The 14,603-nt window shown below is 40.1% G+C and overlaps 1 protein-coding gene across 1 annotated transcript in view; it reads left to right on the top strand.

Moving 5' to 3' along the window:
* Positions 1-14,603, top strand: part of LOC104522567 (ras-related protein Rab-31) — a 43,717-nt gene that overhangs the window by 25,304 nt on the left and 3,810 nt on the right. The window contains exons 7-8 of the mRNA XM_029084251.1: positions 1,889-1,995; positions 6,711-6,820. Coding sequence (XP_028940084.1) covers positions 1,889-1,995; positions 6,711-6,820 — 217 coding nt within the window. The remainder of the gene's footprint in view (positions 1-1,888; positions 1,996-6,710; positions 6,821-14,603) is intronic.

The raw sequence follows: 14,603 nt of genomic DNA, 5'->3' as shown, positions 1-14,603 counted from the left end.
CAGCAGCAGCCGTGATAGTTTATGATATCACCAAACAGGTAAGACCTTCTGTACGCTTTTTGCCTTTGGTAACTCCTCTGCTTGAACCAGACTTGGAGTTAAAACCCACAACTGCAGAAGTATTTCTGTGTTATTCCCTGTTCATGTCAGTGGAGTTTATATGCTTTGGTAGTTTGTGCAGATTTGGAGGGAGGTGTCCAACTGCCTTAAAAAACTAAATATAAAGTTCCGCTCTTGTGTTGTTCAAACTTAATCTAGACAAAAGATTGGAGACTGTGTTTTGTCAGAGTTTCTTTGGATTGCCACTGGCTAGGTAGACAGGAAAATATCCTGCAATACTCCCTCCCACCACCACCACCTGTGTTCTCTCTATGGAATTGGACTTTTACTACAAAAAGCAGCTAGCTACTTTGTCAACTGAACAGAAATTCAGTTGTTTGGATGTTACTGATTTTAAAACTAACTATTTTTAACTAAGCATATAATCTCATGTTTGCACTGTGGGACTGGTATCTTAACTTTGAAACCAGTAATGAAATAATAAGCCTCTGATCTTTGTTTCAACATTATTCATTTGGAATGAAAATTGTATTTTCAGATCCTAAACTGCTCTTGCTCATTTCTCAGCCAGAGGCTGGGAGCTTCTAGCTGAATGCTTCTTCCACTGCTTTTGAAGGAAACCCCCGCTGATAAAACTGAGTTAGAGGAGGCGTTAATGGATGGATGGTCATGACAGTTCACTAGCATTTTATTCCTTCCTTGCCAATTGAATTATTTACTACTAGGTTGAGAGGGCTGGGTTGGTTCTCCAGTGCATTAGTGTAATGATCCGTGGCTGATGATGGTGGCCACTGTTGCACAGAGGTACTGTTCTCCTTTGCTAATTTGCCGAGAAAAGATGAGGAAGAGTGAATGGTACTGAATTGATACTTGTTTTTAATTCAGATATTTTACGGTTGATCTTGTCATGCATTGTAAGAATAGAATTTTATTTTGCCGGCCTTTCTCCAAACTTATGTGGAATGTCTTTCACAGTAAAGAGAAGAAAATAGGAGAGGAAGGCCAATGTATATTTCACTTTCTGATGCGTAATATTCAGCATTGACCATTAAAGCAGAATGGATGTTTTTTTCCTAAATGACTGATAGTGCTCTCCCTTCAGTGATACTGATACAGCCATTGCTGATTTAGACACAACTCTTCTGTGCAGTTCTGTAGGGGAAAAATAATCTTTAATATATTTGGGAGCTCACTTTGAGTTTCTTTAATAATTTCAACCATGTGTTATAATTAGAATCTCTAGCAACAAAAGTGACTTAAATGCTATTAGTTCATTAGTGTAAAGAAATAGGAAATTTACAGTTAAAAGGTAGATAGCATCAAAAAGTGTTTGAATTTTGTACTTTGGAGGGAAAAAGCCAAGTGAATTGTCATCTTTGGTTTCATCATGAGTAAATTTGGGTCACTGTGAAAGCTCTCCTGGCTGTTACCGAAATTATGACAGTGATTGAGATAGTAATATACTGGGCAGATGTTGAAATTAGACAAATGAATCTCACATTATAAATGGAGGAAATTAGCTACTAGCAAAACTTAAATGAGCTGTGGTAGTTTCATCATCACTGAGAATTTAAGAAAAACATCTAGTGCTGCTTTGGGAAGGGGGGACAAAGGTTGAAGTATCCAGGTTCAAGAATTAATTTGAGGAACTCTTATGACCTAAAGTTTGAAAAGCATATTACATAGATACAGCAATCTTCTTCTGGTCTTGTGACCTATAAGATTATTATTACATTAACACTGTCAAAACTGTGCTCCTCTAACTTAAAAAAATAAGCAAATACATCAATGGAGGCTAGGCTGTTTATTTGTTATTTCTGTGGCTTAGGACTCATTTCATACTTTGAAGAAATGGGTGAAAGAACTAAAAGAACATGGTCCTGAAAACATTGTTATGGCCATCGCTGGAAACAAATGTGATCTTTCTGATATCAGGTAATACATCCTTTTTTGTTGTTGCTTGGATTGCAGTAACTATGTTATTTCCTTCCTGGAGGTAACCAGTTTGTTTTGTTGTTTTAATGGTTTATATTTGGTCACCTGTATTGAGGCTTTCCTAGCACCAGTGATCCTGCCAATGTACAACCTCACCAGCAGCAGCACAACTTGTTACGTGCTTTTTTTTTAACCTCTCTTTTACTGCCTGTCCAGAGTATTTGTACAATCTACATCCTTCAGCTGCCGAATCACTGGGAATGGAAAAGTATTCTCTTTTTTTCCCTTCCATTCATGTGAAAAGGGAGAGAATATATTAAGTGATGAGCAAAACCAGCAATGTAAAGCAGGAAGGATGGGTCTGAGGGAGGATATTCACAGAGCAGCTTTGAGAACTTGCACTTTACGCCCTGCAACAACTGAAACTGTCCCATAATACTGGTTGCAGAAAGTGTATTTTTGTTGTTTTTAGGAGTGTAACCTCAAGTAAAACTTGTCACCTGTGTGAAGCAAAGAACCCCCTGGGTAAAAGAGAGGAAGGTTGAACCCATCCTCCTGCAAAAGAGCTGAGATGATGCCAGTAGGGATGAGAATGAAGCTGGAGAGTCACTCTTCTGCTTGTTAGCTCTAGTTTGGGTTCACGTTTATCCTTTCTGGAAATGGAAGCACATTCTGCTGTACAGTAGTGACCCTTGGTGTCAGTCCGTGACTCTCTTAGTTCTTGCTTCAACTATGAGTACAGACTCAATGGCCCTATTTGATGCTTTCCTCTTAGGACCTCATAGGCTCTTCTGGTTGTTCAAATATATCCCCCCGTTGTTTTATAATCATTACTTTGGCCCAGTTTCACCAGAGCCTTGAAGCAAATGTATAACTTAAATAAATGATGCAGTGCTTCCAAAACCAAAGTGTGTTGGGCTTTTTTTTGTTTTGTTTCTGTTTGGTTTTTTTTGTTCTCCCCACCACCACCACTATGAGTCACTGCTAGTATATTGGCATCTCCTACATGATGTTGTAATTTGCTTGTCAACGTAATGAAGCTGAGTCCTAGAATATGAAACTAAAGGTTTCCAAATGTGGAGTAGAAAAAAACAGAGGAAAGGACAATTATTAAAAACTAACAAACAAACCAACAAAAAAACCCCAACCTACCCCCGCAAAAAACCAGTTAGTACAAACTGGAGTTTTCAGTTGCCCTGAGTCACTTTAAATTTATTGCTTATGTGTGTTCCCAGCAATACAAATGCCTGATTGAATCAAGGATAATAAGTTTGAAGATTGTGACAAATGGCACTAATAGCAAATTAATCCATAACCAGCCCTCCTCCTGCTTCTGGTGACATTTGCCATGGCAGCAAGCCTTTAAATGCTGTTCCATTGGAGGCAGGTTCACCTGGGGACATGAAGGAAAACCTACACTGGGGTTCCTCACAGACTGACTGTGATCTTCCCACCACATTCTTCTCAAGTGCTACCTGTTGTTCACTGATTACTGATCATCTGTTTCTTGCTACTGCTCAGCCGGTGCAGATCTTCCATGCACAAATGTTCTGGCATTTGCATGGTGTTTGTTCTCCTCAGTGAGCTAATTTGTCTTTTCCTCCCATCCCCCCTTAATTATAAACAGTTTTGAGAATTTTTTTATGCTGTTATTCTTTCTGCATCCCTCAGCCTTTTCTCATGATAAAGTTATCCAGTGATGTCCAGTTAAAGAGATTTTGGTGGACAAATAGAGAGCAGACAATACAGTACGTGATATGTTTTCACAGTTCTTCCAGCAATCTGATTGTTTATGCAATACACGCAGCTGTATGTATTCTCTGTCTGCTCTGGATCTTCAAATTGACTTCAGTAAAAATGATTTTAGGTGAAATGTGTCACCAATTTAGCGGATTGTTTCCAATGAGTAGAAAATACATGTGCTTTGGGACACAAAGAATTTAAAAAGAAGATTATGTGAGCACATGACCAAGCTGCTGTTTATATGCATTTTTGGCATCTCTCTGGTTTTGTAGACCTTTTGGCAAGTTTTGAATAACTGTTTTGCTGGGTTTTAGAGAGACAGCTGCTTTTAAGCAGCTGAATAGAAGCAAAAGAGGACAAGATGACTATGTTCAAGTTGATTTCAATCTGCCATCTCTATGATTGTAGGAGATAATGTAAGGAGGAATGAATGGAAGCAATAAGAACTGATTATTTTCCTCTGGAAAAAGACTGGCACTATTTCTCATAATCATTGACCATGTTGCCCTCCTCAGTTAGCATCTAAAATTTGGTTTTGAACTGCCAAGGTGGATTTGGGACACTCTGGGGTCATGCTGCTTTTCCCAGTATTGTTAATAGGCTATCAGCAGTTCTTGGCACTCTGTTGAAGTGAATGTCTTCTCCACTTTGAAGGAATTTCTGCAGGTAGACAGGAAGTTTTGTTTAGTATAAATCCTAATCTTTGTTGTAGTACTGTCAACCCTGGTACTGTTGAATGTTTGGCATATTTTAAAGTAATAGTCTCTTCCTTCTGATATGTGTCCTGTCTTTCTGACAAGTCATTAAATAGTAGATTCGAAAACAGGAGCTGAGACTTGAATGTGAAAATGCTGCAAGTGTCTAAAATATTTTTGGAGCGTTATAGAAATTAATAGTCGTATCAGCAACTGAGAAGTGTTTACTTCCCTAAAAATATGGTGCACCTTCGTAACAAATTATGTTCACTGGAAATTGCCAGATCCTTGATTAAGAGAATTCAGCTGAATTTCATGCTAAGATCTTCCCTCTATTCATCCAGAATGTTTCTTTATTCAGTCATTATTCAGGAAATCTCAAGGGAGATTGAATCAATGGAATGATTTGGAAAGGATAAACTGCAAGGATTGACACCTTTCAGAATAGGTATTCTTGTAACTTTCCCTGTAGCCCTGGAACAACACTTTCTCAGCGCTCCACTGATGGTTCTTGCCTTCTTCCCTCTTCACTCCATCTTGCATTTCTTCGTCTCTGGGCTTATAGTTCAAGCATTTGTGCTTTTGCTTTTTGACAAGGTAGCTTCTTATCAATGTTGACATCCAGGTTATGATAACTCCATTTGATGTGTGCAGGCTTCTCAGTGCTGGCAGCACTGGATGCTTATTGCCCATGTGCTGTGGAAGTTTTAGGCTTCCTTTAGAAATACCATCAGAGAAGGCTAAGAAGTTTTGTCATCCTTCCTCAGAATATTGTCACTTGCTGCTGTTTTACCTTTTCCTAGATTTCTGAAGTTTGTGTTCTCATCAAAATTACAGCAAGTTGAAAGTCTTCATTATGTAACCCTATACTCTCAAATTTCTTCTTTTACTGTTGTTTGAATATTATGTTACATAGTTAAGTTCCATTTTTCTTATCTCCAGGGCCATCTGGGGATGGTGGTACCTTTCATAATAAAGGCTAAGGTGCCATTTCAGAAATAGAAAGGGGAATGCTGCCTTCCCTATGTCTTCCGCAATAAAAAGATGTATAATACAAAGAAGCAAGTAATGGAAACAGGCTCTGAATCCAGATGCTGGAACTGCAGGCTAATTTTTTGAAAACTATTTCCGATAAATCAGGCAATTATTCTGCCTCTCTTCATGTTTCCCATGAGCAGCACACCTGACTTACTTAAAATATATACCTCCATAAACTAATCGTGAAATTGCATTGCTGTGCTCCCACCTAGGTAGCTTTTGTTAAAGTCCAAGGCACTCGTACTAGGAGGAAATTGTACTAAGAGTCTCTGGATTGATACATTGGAGCTGTGGGGTGAAAGAGTTAGTGCAAATTCTGCGTGTGCAACAGACAGCTGTAAAGCCACACAAAACACACCAGCTGATGTATTGAACAACTGGAAGAAAAATAGTGCTGGCATCCTGGTGTTTCAACACGTGCTCCCCTGATGGGGTGTACCTTGGGTGCCTGTTAGCATGTTCAGACTCTGATTCTGAGCTGTCGCTCAAAAATGAGGAGTAGTGGTGGTTACAGGCAGATTCAGCTTTACCGTCTGGCTCAGGCAGATACAGGATCAGCATGGGGCTTTCTTTGTGTCTGAAGCAGAGGTCTTTTGCTGGCTTTTGACATATGAAGTATTTGCTACAAAATGAGGATGTTCTGACAGTGATTTTAAGACAGCATCATTTTGGTGGTCTTTACTCAGTGAATCTGGCACTCCCAGATTGCTCTTGCCAACGCGCTTGGAGTCACTGGCTTTCGTATTTATTTCAGAATATCTCTTGTTTTCTTGCTGCTTGTAAACACTTAGATGTATGATGCTCTTACAGTTTTCTTCCACAGCAGTTCTACCCTATCTTGTTTGAATACTTGGTATGGACAGTTGTGCTTGCTGGCTGGATCAGCAGAGTTGTATGTCTTTTCTCTAGTGTTTTAATGTTTGGTTTTGTTTTTTTATTGGGGTCAAGTTTAAAAAACAAAAAAATGAGGTGGTTATTTACATTCTCTTCCTTTTTTCAAGGCACAGATTCAGTAGCAAGTCCAACAAGTCCAAGAAATCTGCAAATTGATCACTGTTGAAATGTGATATTTTGAATGCAATGATTTAAATACTATAAGAAGAAGAAAGTACTTCCTTTGCAAGGAAGAAGAGCATTCTAATCCTTTTCTGATTAAACTTTGTTTGAGGTCTTTTTTTTCCCCCAATTTTTTTTTTTAAATTTGCTTTCTTTTATTTGTAATTTTTTTTCTTTTAATAGGGAGGTTCCTATGAAGGATGCCAAAGAATATGCAGAATCTATAGGTGCAATTGTTGTTGAAACCAGTGCAAAGAATGCTGTTAACATTGAAGAACTTTTTCAAGGAATAAGTAAGTAAATGCTCTTTTTTTTTTTTTTGTGATTGTTTGGAGGCCTTCTGAAAATAGCTGTCTGTTTTGGATCTAAAACTTCTTTCCCGAGGACATTGAGAAATGCACTGGGGCAGTAGTATGGCTGCTGTTCATGCAGGTGTAAACTAAGAATGACTTTGAATACACCAGAGCAAAACATAGATAGCAGATACAGGGTAAGCCTTTTCTTTCTAAATCTGTGTGTAAATCCTGACCTGGGTCACATCATCTGTTTCAGACCAAGCCTGCTGTAGAGGTGATACCGTTGAACTTATCATCGTGCTGATAAAAAATGTTGAGAAATGCGCCTGGAGGGCTATGATAAGTAGAAAATAGTCATTGCAGTGGAATCCATTAAAAAAAAAAAAATATTTCCAAGTCTTTTAAACAAGATGAGACTGACATTCCTCATGAGGAGCAGAAAAAACATCTTGTTCAGTTTGCCTTCTAGGAGTTCCAGTTTTGGTTTGGGAAGGACCTGGCAGGCAAGAAGGGACCTCAGGAGACCTTCAGTCCAACTTCCTGCTTAGAGCAGACTTGATAGTGAATTCAGACCAGGCTGCTTGGGCCCAAGAGCAGAGGTTCCACAGCCTCCATGGGCAGCCGAGTCCAGTGTTTAAATAGTCCTCACAGTGGCATCCGTGTATTAAGTCAGAACCTCTCCTGATTCACTTCACAGCCACCATCGCTTGTTGTCCTGGATACACCTCACCTGACTCTGTCTTCTCAGTAGCCCTCCCCATAGGTACTGACAGGCTGCTTTGCAGTCCCCCAAAGCCATCTCGTCTCCAGGCTGAACAGGCCCTGGTTCCTCAGTCTCTCCTCACAGGGCAAGTGCTCCAACCCCCTGACCATCTTGGTGGCCCTCATCTGAACTTGCATCAATTTGTGAACACTCTTCTTGTATAGTGGGGCCCAAAACTGGATGCAGCATGGGTTAGTCTTGACTTAGGATGCTATTGACCATCTTTGCTGCTGGCTCAGGCTCAGCTTGCTTCTCTCCTTTTTGTCAGAGCTGCTCCCTGGGCAACCACTTCCCAACCTGTCTTGTAGCCAGGGGCTCTTCCTTCCTTCCTTCATGAAAGGCTTGATGTTTGTCCTTTCTAAATCACGTAATCACCTCTGAGTTTGCTATTATCTGCAGGCTTGAAGTAGGTGCATATTTTTCCTCCTTTAGGCCCCTGATAAAAGGCAAGGTACTCCACTTGTACCTGCCCTAGAGGTAGATAAATGCTGTTGACAACTGGCCTTTAAGTCCCAGCTTGTTTTTTCACACAGCTAACAGTCTGCCTGTCTAGACTATAATACCCCAACTTGGATATACCAGGGTGCTGTAGGAGAAGGTATTGAAAGCCTTGCTAAAGTCAAGGTAGACACATGCAATGTTCTCCCCTCAATCACAGATTCAGTCATATTGTACTTTAGGGCAATTGAGGTGGCCGGGCATGGTTTACCCTTGGGAAGTCATGGTCATTGGTCCTGGTCACCTTCTTTACCTTCATGTGCTCAGAAGCAGCTTCTGAGAAGATTTGCTCTGTGGTTTTCCCAGGAAGCAGAGTGAGGCTGACCAGCCTGTTGATCCCTGGGTTGTTATTCTTGGCCTTTTTGAAGATAGATATAATGTTCACCTGTCTGCAGTCTTGGGGGTCTTCCCTCATTCTCCCCAACCTTTCAAAAATGACAGGGATGATAAAGAACAGCCTTGCAGTGACATTGGCTTGCTCCCTCAGCATCCTCAGGCTTGTATGGGTTAAGATTTCTCAAGAGCTCTATGACTTAATCCTCTTCTTCTACTGGTGGTTCGTTCTCTCCCTGAATCTTGTTTCACAGTGCAGAGGCCCAGGAGACAGCACGTCCAGAAACTCAACTTTGTTTCCCTAAAGTCCTTATTTATTTTGCATATTCATAGCCAGCTCATGCTATCTACTACACTTTGCCTGTTCATGTATTTGCTTCACTTGCATGATGAGAGATGTATTTGAAATGGTTAATGAGAACCAATATTCCTAGAATACTGGAGTATTCTAGGAATATTCAGTATTCTACGTGTACTACCTTTCTTTTACCCCCTTTAAAAAAGGAGGAGGGTGTAACCTGGCTGGCTGGAGGAACCAGTTCCTCCTTGTGATGGTTTACTTGATTGCCTGCATCTGCTGGCTGTGAATGTTCTTGCACAGGAACTCATTCTTGCCACTTAATTAGATAATTAGTTTCTGTCTTTGATAGGCAATGCTGCAGCTGGCAGTATACACTATCCCTAATAATGGATATAATAAATGAGGAAAATCAGCTAAATTGAGTTTAGTATGAACTAGATACCCAGGCAAGTGAACTTAATTCCACAGGCAATTATTTCTATATATAGAAGTATTTGGTCTCAAAGGATGTACTCATGACCTTATCAAGTACTCAGCAGAGAGAGAGAAGAGAGTTGATCATATGTGTTTATAGAAATACAGTGGAAACAAAGTGAAAATGCAGTTAACAGGAGAATTAATTAGTATGGTTGTGACTGAGTAGAGGGTATGAATAATTTTCTGATGTCTTACACCACTTCAGCCTTTTTGCGGTTTCCAGAAAAGTCTGTCTATGGCCCAAGTTGCATGGCAGCATGTCTGCCTTTCCTTTCTATGAAGTCCCTCTGTGGCCATGTCTCCTACTCTGTTGACTAATTTTATTTGTGTGGTGCCCTAGAAGTCATGCTGCAGCTTTGGATTTGCTTTCATGCTGCTTGAGAGTTTGTGACCTTCTCTTTGTGCTGCTGTAGAAGGGCATGGTGCAGCTGCCCAGCCTCTGAACAGAGAGACAGCAACTTCTGTTTGCCTTGGATCTTGTGGGTAGGCTGTAGGTATTGCCTATTTTACAGCCTGGATTTGGAAGGATATTCCAACGTGCGTGGAGAATTTCTCCATTAAAAAAAAACCTTCTTGAAATTCGTACACCAAACAGAAAGGCTAGACTACATTTTAATTTAGCTAAAATAAAATTACCTCCTGCTTGCTTAGGTTTTTCATTTCCTGGGGGTATTTTAACATAATCATTTTTCCTTCCTAAGGTGTCTAACAGCTGTCTCTTTTCCAGGGAAAATGTTGTGAACAGAGTGAAATAGTATAATGGGAAAAAAATTACTCGATGATATAAAGAAGGCGGAAAGTAAAAAGGCAACAGGGCTGTTTTGCAGACAACCAGATAAATCTTGTAAAATTTACAGAGATTATACACAGATCACTTAATTTCTAAGGTTATTATATTACACTATTTTTTTTTTTTAATAAGTTTCTCTCAGGATTTGACTGCTTTGAGGGATGACTTAATAAAACAGTCTCCATACAAATCTCTTCCCCTTAATTCTACTCGAGAAAATACAAGACATGAAAGACTAGAATCGGTAAAAGTTTCTCATTTTTGAAGATGGAGCAAATCTGGCAGGAGAGGGACTCTGCAGGCAGTGTACTCGGGTGAATAAGGCTGAGGAGGCAGACTGAGCACAGGAGTCAGCAAAGTCTGTGTTCTCCGTGCTGGAGAGTTTACACTGAGCTGCGTGGTGGGATGCAGCTCCTGACTGTCTGTTGTTGTACCGCTGTGATGTCAGATGGCAAGCCACTACACTTACCCTGGTTACATTTAGCAACACCTGACTGAAGGCTTGCTGTGGTTGTGAAACATCACCTGGCTCTTTTTTTTTTTTTGGTGTATGTGTGTGTAAACAAGAAAATAGTATTTGTATTACAGTTGTATGTTTCCCCACTTTGGCTGAATTTTTCCCAGTGGCTTTCTTGAAAGGTTTTTGACATAAAAAGGGCTTAAGATTATAGTGGTTTTTTTTCATGTGTTCCAGTTGTTCTTTTTTTTAATAGATGAGTGTCTGTAGGATCAACTATTATTAATTTTTTATTCCCAGCCTTAGCAGAATCATAGGCACAGTGGCTCCTTGTCGCTGGTTTATACTTCAGCAGCAGCAAAAATGCCGGGCATGTGTTACACGATAGCAGTATAATACAGTATAAAGTTGTGCCTGTGCAGGGGGTCATACCAGCTCTGTCTTGGCCCTTCTTGGTTGTGGGGCTTCAGTCCACTGACCACTGCTTGTGCCTGGGAAGGCAGCTTACCCATTAGAGCCAGCTGGTTTTCAATGACTAAACAGGCTGCCCCAAGTGTACTGTCATGTAGTAGCAATCACACCCTTGCAATTTCCAGACACCTGTTCATTTAATGACTCCAATAAGCCTTAGTTACTATATTCAAATCTAGTACACGCCCAGCTGTTTCTCTTCAGCCTGTGTGTATTGCCTGTTACCTTATCGTGAAGGTGCCCCAGATAGGAAAGAGAAGATTATGTGAAGGCCATCCTCAGTAATGACAGAGCTGAGTCTGTACCTCCCAGGTTAATACCAGTCTGCATCAGTAGGTGCAAAGGTAAACAGGTGGTGGGATGAGTAAGCTGCTGTAGAGTACCTAGCCAAGTGAAATATGAAATAAACTTGTGCTTAAAACAACAACAAAAAAAATGATGGGCCTGTGTTAATTTTTTTGAAGTCTCACACATGTTGAGGACTGCTGTGCTCCCCAAGGGGGCAAGATTGAAGTATTTCAGCATCTTGTGTCAAGGATGAGAGGAAAGTGAGGAATAAAATAATCGAATAGCTCCATGGAAAGTATGTAAAGAGTTGTTAGCACACTTGGTCTTACTGATGCTGGTACTACAAGAAGAAGAGACAGACTTGGGTTTAAAAAACCCAGGTAACATTGTTCTTCCTAGATAAGGCTTCCTAATTAGAGCAGAGAGTTTCTGTCTCGGGATACAACCTTTCATTGGTAAATGCCCAGTTAGGAATGTACGAAGCTATTGATTTTCTGATGTCTAACCAGCAGCTCATATATTGAATATTTAATGTAACCCAAATGCTTGTTTCCTAGAAATACTGAGAGATTAAAAAAAAAACAAACAAAAAAACAAACCACAAACAAAAAACCCACAAAGCTCAACCTTTAGAGTTTACAATTTAACCAGTTGTGTACTGGACAAACTAGAGAGGAACACTTGAAATGACTGTGGAAGGAGGAGGGATCCTTTCCAGTGGACATTCGATGTTTGCACTGACTCAGAAGAACTTGGATGGATGGAATTGCAGATGGATAATTTTTAAACTTTGTGAATGGCAACTATGATGGTTTTCATCCTGTTATCTGCTGATTTGCAGATGTCTGTGAACTATTTGAAGAGGTCTATGAAAGACATTTTAAGAAAAGCAAGTACATTTATGTTACAGAGCATTTCACACATGCCATTTTTAAGGCAACCCAAGCTCATAATTGAATTTTCCTAGAGGGCGTTCACCTATGAACATCCTGTGGAAGGATGGAAAAACATTGCTCTAACTTATAAATGTTTGAGATTATATTATTTACAGTTTATGCTCCCTGTATTTCTAGGATTAGTTCTCCTCTTGCTTTCAAATTTTAGTGAAAGAAACAAAACTTACTGGCCCTTGTACTACTGATTAAGTTAAACTTGTGAGGATCTGGATTTCTCTCCAACCTTAGGGAGAGCTCTTCAATGTAAACTAGTAAATAAACCAAACCAGCCCAAAGTTAATTACAGCAGGACCTCTATTCAAGGTTAGATCTCTTAGTAATTAAAGTCATTAGGCATTCTGTTGTTTACTTTGATGCATGTGAAATTTAAATAATCTCATTTTTTTCCTGCAGGTTTTAATTAAATGAGCAAAGTTGAGTTGTATTGCTGCTGCTTCCCCTAGCAAGAACTTCAGTGTCAGCATTCTGTACTTTTGCTTACAAAAAAAAAGGAAAAAAAAACCAACAAACTTTTTTTGCTTGCATAGAGATGCTATTAGAGATGCTACTGGGAGTATTAAAATAATTGCAACTGAACTATGTTTAGTTATGCAATATCCTTTATTGTAAATATGTGTTACCTTGCATGAAAACTTGCAACATGAAGTAAACAGCAATCGTCTCCATCAGTTGGGGAAATCCTGCTTCACTGCAAGCATGGGGAGGAGAAGAAACTAGAGACTCACTAGTGGGCCAAGCTCTCACATAAACCATGTGAGAGACATGAAGAACTTCTAAAACATCAGCTAAACTGGTTTCAAAGGATGAAAGGATGTGGGGAGATAAGAAGTGTGACTGTTTTAAGTCCTACAGGTGCAGAAAGAGTCTTGTGTGCAAATTCCCAAACTGTTGGATAAGATGTGGCTGCTTCATTCTGCCATGCTTTCACAGATGCTGGGCTTTATTCATGAGGTTTATAGAGAGCAATGCTTTGCAGGGACTTACCTTGCTGTGATACAGCTAGAAATTTTAGGAGGTTCTGGTCATTGTATAGCTGTTGTACTGCTACTTGAAGAAGTCCAGCTCTTCTCACGTGAGCCACCACAGTCACATTGTCAGGATGCTGCTGTGGCTGTCAGGCTGCTGCTGTGGAGCAGAGTGAAATGAATTTCATATCCTGCACTAATGAAAATCTCCCCTTCCTCCAGCCTCCTAAAAAATGAAGTTGTACACAATTTTCAGAAAGAGGACAGATGGGAGAAATGTGCAGAATGCCACCATGCAGCACGGTGATGTCTTGCCTCTCACCCTAGCAGAATTGTTGTAGTTGTGTTAGATAGTAGGACTGTGCTTCTTTTGGACTTGGACTTCATCTGGATGTGCCAGCTCAGGAGGATCACATCCATTTTCCTTTGCATTACACAATAAATAAGTATCTGTTTAGTGCACTGTTGTGTTTGTCCCTTTGTCAGCATAGTGACAATTTGGGTTTTTTTGGTTTTGTTTTGGGGTTTGTTTTCCTTACACTCAACTGTAAGGCTGTTTCCAGCCTTTCACACAGTCTGGTACAGGTCAAGGATGAAACTATTTTCATGCTAAAAAATCCCAAACAAACCCAAAAAGCCAAACTCCAAGCCTGATTTTTCTCAGCTGATGAGTGTCACAGCTTATAACTGGAGCTTTGCGTTCAAAAAGGAAGAAAGAGAGCAGATTTTATTACTGTGATGATGCATCGTCCTTCCAGCTGCAGCAGAGCAATCCCTATCTGCCTGCCTTCAAGTTTTGCTTGCAGAGCTGTCACCTGGTCCTTGTTGTCTGTCTTGCTTCTCTGCTCCAGTTTTCATTTTCCTCCCTTCCCATTTTGTTTACCTCTTGTCCCACGCTCCCATTTCCCAATCTTTTTGCCTCTGGCACTGTCAGAACCACAACTCCCAGAGTGCTGATTAATCTCTTTATGTTAACAAGTCGCACATTTAATAGCATGAGTTGGAACTCCACCATGAATTGGAGAAGACTCTGACCTTCATACTGGACTGCCTCAGCCCAACTCAAGCATGCCAGAAAGGAGGAGATGCAATTGACTTAGTGCTTCCCTCCTGTTAACCTAGATGGTTCACTTCAGAACCATGACAATTTCTGTAACCCTATATTTGAGCAGTCTCTTGTGACACTTATTTACACACCATGGCGTGTTTACTGGAATGAGATCATGGAGGATACCGAGATACCTCTGCACAAATGTGTAGAGGTGCACGTTTGCAAGCAGTTTTGTTGCACAAAATCTGTGAAACATGGTCTAAACATTAGTGAAATGAAACCAAAATATATAATCAGATATCTAATTAAGTGCAAAATCTTATTTTTAAATTGCAGTCAGCAGACCTCACTCCATAAAGATACCAGCAATGGGAACCATATGGAACTTTTGTACTGTCTCAGTGTATATATCCTTAAGTTCCTCATTTCA

This window comes from Antrostomus carolinensis, unplaced genomic scaffold, assembly GCF_000700745.2.
Source record: "Antrostomus carolinensis isolate BGI_N321 unplaced genomic scaffold, ASM70074v2 scaffold9193, whole genome shotgun sequence".
NCBI lineage: Eukaryota > Metazoa > Chordata > Aves > Caprimulgiformes > Caprimulgidae > Antrostomus > Antrostomus carolinensis.
Note: the sequence above shows the minus strand (reverse complement) of the source record. Positions and strands in the feature narration are given on the sequence as shown.